Consider the following 10,803-nt stretch of genomic DNA (forward strand, 5'->3'; position numbering starts at 1 on the left):
GATCATAGACCAGCCTGTCCTTTCTTTGTAAAGGCTCAATTCTGTGGAGCCTTACAGACTCAGTTGTGAGGGCCAAGGAGCTGAAATCACTCCAGGTGAGAATAGGTGGCCAAGGATGTGCCCTGAGGAGGACTCGGTACCTGCCCTTGTCCCCTGGTCCGTCCTTTTAGGGTGCACATGTTCCTTTTCTTCTTTTCTTTTTTTTCTAGAGAGAGGAAGGGAGAGGGAGAGAGAAAGGGAAACATGGATATGAGAAGGGAACATCCATTGGCTGCCTCCTGCAGGCCTCCTGCCAGGGATCAAGACCACACCTGGGCATGTCCCTGACCGGGAATTGAACCAGCAACCTTTTGGTGCACAGGATAGTTCCCAACCCACTGAGCCACATCGGCCAGGGCAGATTGTTTTGTACTTTCCTCTCCCCCTCTTCTCCCTCATCTACCTTTAATGTCCATTTGACCCATTTTCACTTTTTTTACTTAGCTTGAGCCATATTAAAGGATCATTTTCCTAGGTCAAAACTGGTAAAATGTCATCCAGATGGTTAAACCAAATAATACATTGGAATTGAAAGAAAAAGAGGAAGGCAGACATAGAATAACCTAAGACATGTAACTAGAACTTGAAAAGTTAAAACATAAAATCTAAGGCATTCTTGGTGGGTTTCGAAGCATGTTTTCATTGATACTACTATTTTTGATACATAGCAGTATTTACTATCCTCCTAACTTTTTCTCCGTTTTTTTGTTTGTTTTGTTTTCGTTCCTCTTTCAGCCAAGTCTGAAACTAGCTGGGAATCTCCCAAACAGATAAAAAAGAAGAAAAAAGCCAGGCGGGAAACGTGAATTTTCTTTTCCTGAATTGGACATGTGTTTGCAAACACTGTCTTGAAGATTATGCTGTTTATGCAATAATTTGTGAACATGTACAGAGTTTTATATAAATTTAAACCAATTTTTAAAACAAAACTGTGAACAACGACCATAAAAATGGAATCAAAGGAGAGTTAATTTATGAAATTAAGAGGTCAGCAGAATATACTACAAGCTGGAAGACACTTGGGGAAAGTCTTTTCAATTTAATGAGAACGATCTTAATTTAAGAATATTATCCTGGTTTTACAGCAGTGCCCTGTTTACAACAGATCATGCCCTGTCTCATCTGCAGCCGAAGAGTAAGGATGCTGATTAGAGAGAGGTGCCTGCAAGTCCGTAGGCAGCTTCCTGGATCTTATGCACAGAACTTACACCATTTGAATCTGTTTTATGCTTAAAGTGCTTTGATCAAATGCATAATCTGCCATATCTTTACATATTTGTTGGTAGCAATTTGTATTAAAGGAATCACAAGTGCAAATAAAAAGTCATTTATTTAACTAAACTGTCATGGTTTAGTTTACAATTTTTAAAATTCTTAATTAAAACATTGAAAATGCAGTTGACACGGCGTATGAACTTATTTTTGATAGTCTTACATTACTTGAATTGTTCAAAGTACCATGTATTTTAAATTAAGAATGGTAAACTATATGTACTTGTTCAATACTTTTAAAGATGAGACTCAAAGAATGCTCTTGTTTATGATTTGAAAACTTTCAGGCAAAATGCAACTTCTGTTTTTTCTTTCCCTAGCAGTTACTTGTTTTCCAGCGCCATCTCTTCATTATGAACACTTTTTTGACTATAAAAATGAAATCTTTCACAAACTAGTTCTACAGACAGAACTCTGAGTATATGATGGAGAATGAACAGCTAGAGTCAGACAGCTTTAATTGACATTGTCAAGACCTCCAGTTATCAGGAATACATTTTTTTACTGCCTTAACCTGTAGTGCGTAGAATATGCATCAATTTCTTGAAGGGGATTCGTGTTTTTATAAGAATTTTCATGTAATTATTGCAATCATGGTCAAATAAGGAACGTTTCCTGCTTGAAACTGTATTGATTTAAATGCTGTGTGAGCTGTTTCACCATTTTCAGGCACTGTGTAACTATTGTACTAAACTGGCAGGTATCTTTGTAACTATAAATAGTGCATGCTCAGCCATGTACACTGTAAATAGCCTTTACCAAACGTGTTTGACAAGGACCATAATTAACATCACTTAGTGAATTGTGATAAAGAAAAAAAGCCATGATTTATTTGATGTGATTGGCTTGTTTTTATGTGGCGCCAAGAATGAAACTGTTTAGCTGTAACCAATGGTACTGATCTATCCATCCAATGTTGTCTTTATTATATTTGATTGTGGTTTGATAGTATTGCATTGTCGGTCTAGGAAAGCTAAAGAAACAAAATGGTTTTAGTTTTGCTGAAGACTGGCCTTATTAATGGACAGCTTTCCTAACAATCGATTATTAACTCTTATCAGGTGTTAACATCTGTTTCAGGAACATGGCAGTAAGTTTACATGTCAGACATTTTGTTTAATTCTATGATATTTCTAAATTGATTTGTTTAAATAAATTCAGCAAACGGGTAGCATTGTTTTTATTTGCTTCAATATTGGGATAACTATGCTAACGTGCCAGGAATGGATTTCTTCAAAAGACTTTATTCTGTTAGCTTTACATAGACAATTCCTAAGTAGATCCAAGGACTCCTAAGTTGCCAGCACTGTGTAGGATCTGACAGAGGAGCTTCAGTAGGGAGTCTAATTTTAGGATGTGCCAAAAGGTCTGTGCTCAAAAACTTTAATTGAGCTCTGTCAGCTCTACCTCACCATTTCTTTATCTTAGAGTTTTGTTGGCTATGTCAAGTGTTGGACTTTATTTCTCCAGTTCAGTATCTCCCAGTCAACCGTTTATGCCAGGTGTTAGAGACGCGGCCTTTCCAGGAGATGAAGTGTCGACGTGAGAGTAAGTTCATTCTCTTTCACATGCATGAGGTGCACACTTGCCCAGCTACAGTGTTGTTGACTGCTCCTTGCCTGGCCCAGAGGTCTTTATGTGGCATGAAGGTAGTTTCTCGGATCTGAACACAGGACCTGTTCCCCATCAAGCAACTCAGAAGGCACTAAAATCAAATCGTGATTTGGGGAGGAGGAGGAGGAGAGGGAAGTGCCTGTTGTCCTCTGGGGGCTTGGATTGGATGCTCCCTGACTTAGTAAGGACATAGATCACTGATCCCTTTACTTCATTGGGCCTGGAGGGGAGCCTTTTTCTGATTAGCAAATAAGGCTCCTGGAGAAACTACTTTAAAATCTTCCTAATCCCTCCTGTCTCCACATACTGAAAATTCTTCTTATTCTGGAGCAGGGAGTAGTGGTTTAGGATTTCCCCAGATGAGAACCGTACCTGTCTATACTCTGAATTAAGCAAAACAGTTGAGAGAGTCAAAAAAGTATTGAAATAAAATGTCATTAATGTAATTTACCACGTTTACTTTGTGCATGCATTTTGTTGGGACAGTGGAGATAATTCATTTGAATCTGGTGTTATTTCATAGATTAATCTGGTTTGTATTGGGGTTAAAAATATTGAAGGGCAATATTTAACTACAGAGTTTAGTTTTTCTTAATTAAAAACAGCCCTCTTATATAGTGCAAAATATCTTTCAAAGTTTAGAAATTAGGTTTAAGATGTCTAATAGATGTCTTAAGTTTTTCCTGTAAACTCATTGCACAAACTGGAATTACTTTCCGAAAGACTTAGGGAATGCAAATGTGTTCTTTGTAAAATGCATTGAGTTTTGTAAATAAAGCCATTCTTGTTTTGTTTAAATTGCTCATTATAGTTCTCTTACGGGGAGTGACTTCTCAGTCATTTTGCATCTAAAGTCAATTACTTTTTGACATTTGTGATGTTTCTAAAGCCCTAGGTGCACTTGCAGGCTTTGCCAGTCAGGTATTTGGAGTTAAGCACCTCTTAGAATGTCCCTGCTTGTGACGCTGGGAACCAGCTTCCATCTTGCACCTCGTTAGCAGTAGGCCCAACCGCCACCAGGTGCAGTGGATCAGCTGTACCCGCCTTTCAGGTTCAGGAGTTGACTCAAGCTTGCGTTTTACATTAGCCTGTCTGTGACCCCCAACAATAGCAACTTAAGCAAGGCCGCTTCTTTCTTGCCTGTGAAAGGCTGGAAGGGAGGTGCTGGGAAGGCAGCCCGGGCTGCTGTGACTGCTGTGACTGCAGGTCAGGGATCCAGTTCCCTCTGATGCTCCTCCCCATTCCCAGCAGATGCCTTTGGTGTCGTGGTTGCCGAAAGCTGCGCCAGCCAGGAACGTCCTGTCAGCATTTCTGCCCCCTTCCTTTAAGAACATGCCTTACAAGTTATTCACACCCCATAGGCTTATCAAGCCAATCTTAGTTCCTTGATCCCTGGCTACAAAGAGGGATGGGAAATAGTCTTTATTCTGGGTTGTCACGTGCCAAATTAATATTTTAATTGATTTCAGAGAGAGAGAAAGGGAGAGGGGGAGAGAGACAATGATGAGAGAGAGTCGTTGATCTGCTGCCTCCTGCATGCCCCTCACTGGGGATTAAACCTGAAACGGGGGCATGTGCCCCGACCAGGAATTGAACCACCATCTCCTGGATCATAGGTCGATGCTCAACTGCTGAGCCACACCAGCTGGGCCAAATTAACATTTCAGGGTTCATTACATACACTGTGTATCCTGGACCCAAACATCTTTTTTTTTTTTTTTTTAATCAAATGTTTTACTGATTTTAGAGAGTGGAGGGGAGAGGGGATTGAGCAGGCATGTGCCCTGACCGGGAATCAAACCGATAGCCTCTTGGTTCGTGGGTTGATGCTCAGCCATTGAGCCATGCCAGCCGGGCCCAAGCATCATTTTTAAGATCAGGTTTTAGCTTATCCAATTGAGCAGAAAATTTGTAATCTCTTAGATGCTGCTTCAAGTAGCAGCTAATAATGTTCCAATTATATGTCATATATGCTGGAGGAAAATTCTGCCACTCTATGAAGCTTTAAATTCCAGAAAAAGGCTGAAAGAAACCTAGTGCCTATCACACCTATACAGCAAGTATAGGTTATAATGAGTTTCAACAGAATTACCTGGTATGTAAGGTAATCTTTAAAATTAAAATAGCCCTAGCCGGTTTGGCTCAGTGGTTAGAGCATCAGCCCTCGGACTGAAGGGTCCTGGGTTCGATTCCACCCAAGGGTACATACCTCAGTTGCAGGCTCCATCCCCAGCCCTGGTTGGCAGCCAGTCGATGTGGCTCTCTCCCACTCTCTCTGAAAAGCAATGGAAAAAATATCCTCGGGTGAGAAAAGTAAAAATTAAAAAGGCATTACTACTTTCTAAATAATTTAATAGAATAATTTCTAACCTTAGCATCACAACAGGTCTATGAGATGTGTTGTAAATGTCTGCTGACTAATAATCATTATAGTACTGAGGTTTACAAATAGGCTAATTTGAGGAAAAATTTAAGCAAATTCAAGGTCATCCCCATGATACTGGCATTCTTATTTGTATATGTATGCTTTATTTATTGTATCAAAGCATTTAAAATGAATATATGTGGCATGTACATAAGTTATAAAGCATAATAAAATGAGCACCTGAAACTGCCATTCTGCTTAAGACACAACATTACCAGTGGGGATATTGGGGCTGAACTTGATTTTTGTTGTTTGGTAAAAGTATCCAAAGGGAAAGCCATGGATGAAAATAGCTGCTCTCAAATGCCCCAACTTGTCACAGGTCCTTTTCGGTGCCGGAACTGGCTAAGGGTCCCAAGTGCCATCCAGCCTCCTCTGGAAAGGTGTTGGGACAGCCCCCCTGGGCTCCTCCAGTGGGGATTGTCGTATTTGGGGACGATGCCTGCACACGAATGGTGCCCCCGGAATTGTGTAACGCACACGGCAGCCTTCCCACGAGGACGGGGGACAGCGAGGCTGTGGACAGGAGCTGGGGAGCACCGGGGTGAGTTTAAAGCTTACAGATGGACTGGGCTTTAATTACCAAAAGGGACTGGGAGCGATGGAATTTTCCGAGGACATCTTTTAAGGAGAATTCCGCAGAAAATGGATGAAGGAAGGTATTTTGTTTTTAGATGCCGCTGCACTGACAGTAATTAACAAAAATAGCAGTGTCTTTGTGAGGCCCCATTTCACGCTGTGCACCTCATTGGGCAGACACTAATCGATTGGTAATGTAGAGCTTGAGGGACCCCCAAGTTAGAACACTGCTTTCCTTCTCTGTCACCATCACCATCAGAAAGGCAGGTGAATCTGACTTGGGGCTGTAAACACGCAATACAATAGACAGATGTTGTATTGTAGAATTGTATACCTGAGCCCCATACAATTTTCTTAACCAGTGTCACCCCAGTAAATCCAATTAAAAAAATAAAAATGGAAAAGGGAGGCGAACACATAAGGTTTTAAGTAATGGAACTGCAAGTAATCAATTCTTCCAATGGCCTTAGCCTCTCCCTGTCACCACTCAGGCTCCTCTATAAATTAAGACCTGAGCACCAATTACGAAGTGAGCCATTACTGGAAGCGCACTTATTTTCTCAGCTAGCAGGCTTAGGGAAAATCTGGACAGAGAGATGCAGCTGGGGCCTTTCCTGCCGCGCCAGACCTTAAATCTAAGAACTTGGGACCGGGACAGCTGACATGGAGTGATGCTTCGTAGCTCAGCTCAGTCCAAAAACCTACTCTGCATACATTTCTACAATATCCCAAGTTCAAAGGGAAACAGTACAGAGTGTTACAAAGGTACATTCCAGGAAAGGGAATTAGAATTCATATCCAGCCCTTATTATCCAATTGTTCATTTCTCAGGGGCTATAAAACTTAAAAGGCAAGAACGACCAAGTAGCCTTTTTAAAGAGGAAATTGGGATGCTAATGAGAACATTTAAAGCCTCCCACTCTGTCCTTGTTTCAGCCAGAGGCTCAGTTGAGATTTATTGAACATTTACTGTAAAAAGCATAGAATTAAACTCGACTGAAGGGAAAAGCAAGGTGAGCCCAGCAAGGCTCAGGTCTGCTGCCAGGCCTTCCCGTGGAGTTCTGGGAGGTGATGCCACGTGGGCACAAAGCTCTAGCTCTAACACAAATTCTCTGGGTGACTCTGGGCCAGTTACTTTGCGTCTCTGGTTTCTCAAGTGTAACCTAAAGACGCTGGGTTAAGTCGGCTCTACACTCACTCTCCAGCTGAAACGGCAGCAGCCTGGACAAGACAGTCAAACAAGACCCGACAGTCTGAACAACTTAGCCAGCCAGCGAATCGCAAGACCTTGTCTCCCCAACCAAGGACACTTGAGAGCAAATGGCTTATACCCTCCTCCCTGACCAGAGAATAAATAGCTTAAGTTACCCTAGTTGGGAGATAGAGAACAGAGACCCAATTAATGCCATTTGTGCCAGCCAAACCCAACCACGGGTGAAGGCAGGGGAACAAGTAACAAAAAACCTAATTAGAGCCCGACAGACCCAAGATAAAAGCGAAACAGTAAAGCAGACCAGAGAATAATCCCCAGCTCCCTGTACGCTCACCGTGATTCATCAGCATACTAAACGCTCACCGGGAAAGCTGATGATGTTCTCGTGAAACCCGCCCCTAACATTCTCGCCCACAGAAGAGAGAAAAACCCCTCACAACGGAGGATGCCAATGCCAGCTTGCTCTAGAGCACCCCACTCCTTCTCGGGCGTAAACTTTTCACCTCCTCCTAAACTCTAGGGGTCCCCACAAGACTTGCCACTGGGCAGCGGCAGCTCATCCCGGGCTCCCCCCTGAACCTGCCCCCAAGGCCCCCTTTTCCTCGGACTTCCCAGTGAGCTGAAGCAGCCCGCCTTGGCTCACCTCTTTCCTAGAACTTCCAGGGAGCCAAAGCAGAGCCCGGCCTGCGCTCTCCTGTTGCTGCTTCTACCCTAAGTCCTTCCTCTGTTTCGCGGTCCCCAGCTTTAGTAAACGTCCCGTAACATTCACCTGGAGTCACGCTGTGAAATCCTTCCTGCACGAAGCCAAGAACCCACATAGTACAGGCTGGCCTGAGGCGGACCCACTGCAGGCCAGTCTCTTTCCGGTGACAGTAGGACACCACACAGTGACACTCAAGCAGATGAAAGACAGAACTCTTAGTTACTTATAGTCCCAAACAAGGGAAAACTGGTTGCATCTGGGGACAAGGTAACAGCAATTGGAACTGTAGGAGGCGGCTTATGTTTGGCAAGTGGGGCCGGGTTAGCTAGGTTTAGAGGGCTTTCTGGTTATTTTGAGTATTTCTGAGGGCCTAAGGAAGAAAGGGCCCTAGGTATCTGGGGTGTGTGGCCTTCAGCAAGTGTGCGTTATAAGCTAGGCACGTGGAACCTGATAAGGAAAGTAATTGCAGGGGGGTTAGCAAATGCCTGAGCAGGGGAATTGAGAATTAGCTGTGATTTCAAAGCTGGGTCAAGATGGCCCTTGTGAAATATTTTATTACAGCAACACGGTCCCTGAGTTGCATTCCCTCTGTGTGAACTATCTAGAATGGTCCCTATTTTCCTGACTGGACTCTAACCAATACAGATGCATGTGATCACATCCCAAGTCTTTAAATATTGATAAGCTATCGAGCACCGTGTGAAGCCCACTATTAATCAGAAGACTGTTTGTCAGCCACGCCCTCTACCACTACGGGCTCTCTCTGTGCACCTTCGCCTCTTTAGGAGTTTCTCAGCAGCAGGAATTGTGTCTTACACACTCCTTCTCACAAACCCCAGTCCAGAGCCTGACCAAACCCCAAATGTGTGCTTCGATAAATCTATGATGAATTGCCTGTGTCTCTGAGACCGTATCAATCATGATTTTTGACTCCACCTTGGCTGCGATTCAGGGCTGGAGCCAGTTCCAAGTTCTGACCTTCACGGTCCCGATCCCCCACCTGGGACAAGATCCAGGTTCTTAATGAATTATTTGGCACTCCTATAAAAATGGAATCTATAACAGCCTCCATGAAGCAGTTATTTGTTATCTGACAAACACAAGAGATAGCTCTCACTTGTTTGCTTGTTTGCTTAGTTTTGTTTTTAATTTCTAAGAGATATGGGGGCCTAGCTCCAGGGTTAGCTGCCTGGGCATGTGACCTGGCAGCTGCACAGGTTCCCTAAGCCAGGCAGGCCCAGGCTCGGTTCAGCGCTCCATCTTGAAATTATCAGTGCTTTTTAAACAATGTCAACTGAAGGTTTAATGTAGTTAACCGCTCTCTGCTTTCCCATGGCATTTTGTTTTACCTGTAAGGACCTGGGCACACATTCTGACTAATGTCATGATGAACTGGGCACTAGAGTAGGTGATAAACTTTGAGAGCAGGTGTATTATTTCTCTCTCCCTACCTCCTTTCTCCAGCCAGCTTTCCTCTACTCTCTGCCTCTCTTATCTAGAGCAATTTGACACCTTTCTACAAATTCGGATCTTGAATAGCAAGCTCTCAGACATATAACATTTCCTGAATCAATGTGTCATCTGCCTGAATGAATCTGAAATTCTGCTGGGGAGGGTGAAGCTGGAACTGGCTGGGAGTTTGAATTGGGAAAGTAGCACCCCCCAGTCTGATTCTCCATTTCCATTTCTTCTCAGAGCATGAATGCTGTCCCATAGCTGCTTAGAAGGGGTTATGGACATAATTAAATATTAAATGGAAGACTCCAGACAGAAAACTATACCTGATGTGAAGGAAAACAGAACTTTGGGATGAGATAACGACACAGACTTTCTTGTTTGGTCTTTCTGGCTAACTCCCACCACAATTTTGCCTGTTATTTCTGGTTGAGAGCCCACACCTGGTATCTCTTGGGTCCCCATGGATCCAGGTTCAAGCTACACAGTGAGAGCGTGACAGCTTTACAGCCTTGTGAAGCTAACCAGCCCTGCACTTAAACATTCCTTACCTGACACTCCTCCTCCTGTTACAGCCGGGCCTTAGGCACGCAAACCCAGCCAGGTTTTCTCTTGCCCCAAGTCCGAAATGAAACTTTGACACCTGCTAATAACCTAACTTGTCTGAGATGCTTGGCTTAAGCAGTGATTACAGGTTTTAGACGAACTCAAAAGAGTCTGGAGGCTTTGCTAGAAATAAATGATAAAGGCTTATTCAAAGGTCCTAGGGTTTGCAAACTGGAAACCAGCTAGGCCACGGTGAGTGTTCCACAGAAGACAGACCAGCTGAGGGGCTTCCTAGCAAAAGGACTTTCTTGGGAAGAATCCGTCCGCATTCTGAGCCTCGGGATGGCCCCAGAGGTACCCCTCGGGATGGCCGGTGGCCTGGCTCATGGGTGCCAGGTGGCCTGGGTACCTGCCCCTCCTTCCCTCAGTCCTTCCGGGGGTAACCAGAGGGTTGTCTGGAGGCCTGATGTATATCAAGCATCCAGGCTGGGCTGGAAAGTGCAAAAGTGTAAGCTCCTAGGACAGTTAGACCAAGAACAGAACCGCTTCCTCACACCCACGTGGTTTGCCCAAGTGCCTGCATCTTCCTTTCTTTACCTTCCCCACGCGCAGAGGCTAACCCGGGCGAGCCCGGGAGGACAGCGCCCCGCTGGACCGTCTCAGTCTCCCCTGCAGCTCCGCCGGTCTCGGGGGGCTGGGGCACCGATAGGGCTTCGGCCGCTGTCCCTGGCGGCTGCCGCCGGGATGCGAAACGCTGCAGGGAGGCGCCCTTGGCACGCGCCCGATTTCGGGGAAGAGATGATTGTGGCAGGAACCGAGCTGCGAGGGGCCGCCCCGGGAGTCACGCCCCGCAGCGGTGCCCCCGCGCCCCGCACGGCGCCCGCAGCCGGGGTTGCACGGGACGGTCCGCAGGACGGGCGCGCGCGGGGGCCCCACCCCAGGGGCGGGGAAGGCGGC

The 10,803-nt window shown here is 44.8% G+C and overlaps 1 protein-coding gene across 2 annotated transcripts in view; it reads left to right on the forward strand.

Moving 5' to 3' along the window:
* Window positions 1-2,482, forward strand: part of MTDH (metadherin) — a 42,447-nt gene extending 39,965 nt beyond the window's left edge. For both annotated transcript variants that reach the window (XM_081117054.1, XM_081117055.1), the window contains one exon: window positions 775-2,482. In XM_081117054.1, coding sequence (XP_080973180.1) covers window positions 775-845 — 71 coding nt within the window. In that variant the 3' untranslated portion in view covers window positions 846-2,482. The remainder of the gene's footprint in view (window positions 1-774) is intronic.
* Window positions 2,483-10,803: the final 8,321 nt, after the last annotated feature.

This window comes from Miniopterus schreibersii (genome assembly GCF_964146895.1).
Source record: "Miniopterus schreibersii genome assembly, chromosome: 17".
Taxonomy (NCBI): Eukaryota; Metazoa; Chordata; class Mammalia; order Chiroptera; family Miniopteridae; genus Miniopterus; species Miniopterus schreibersii.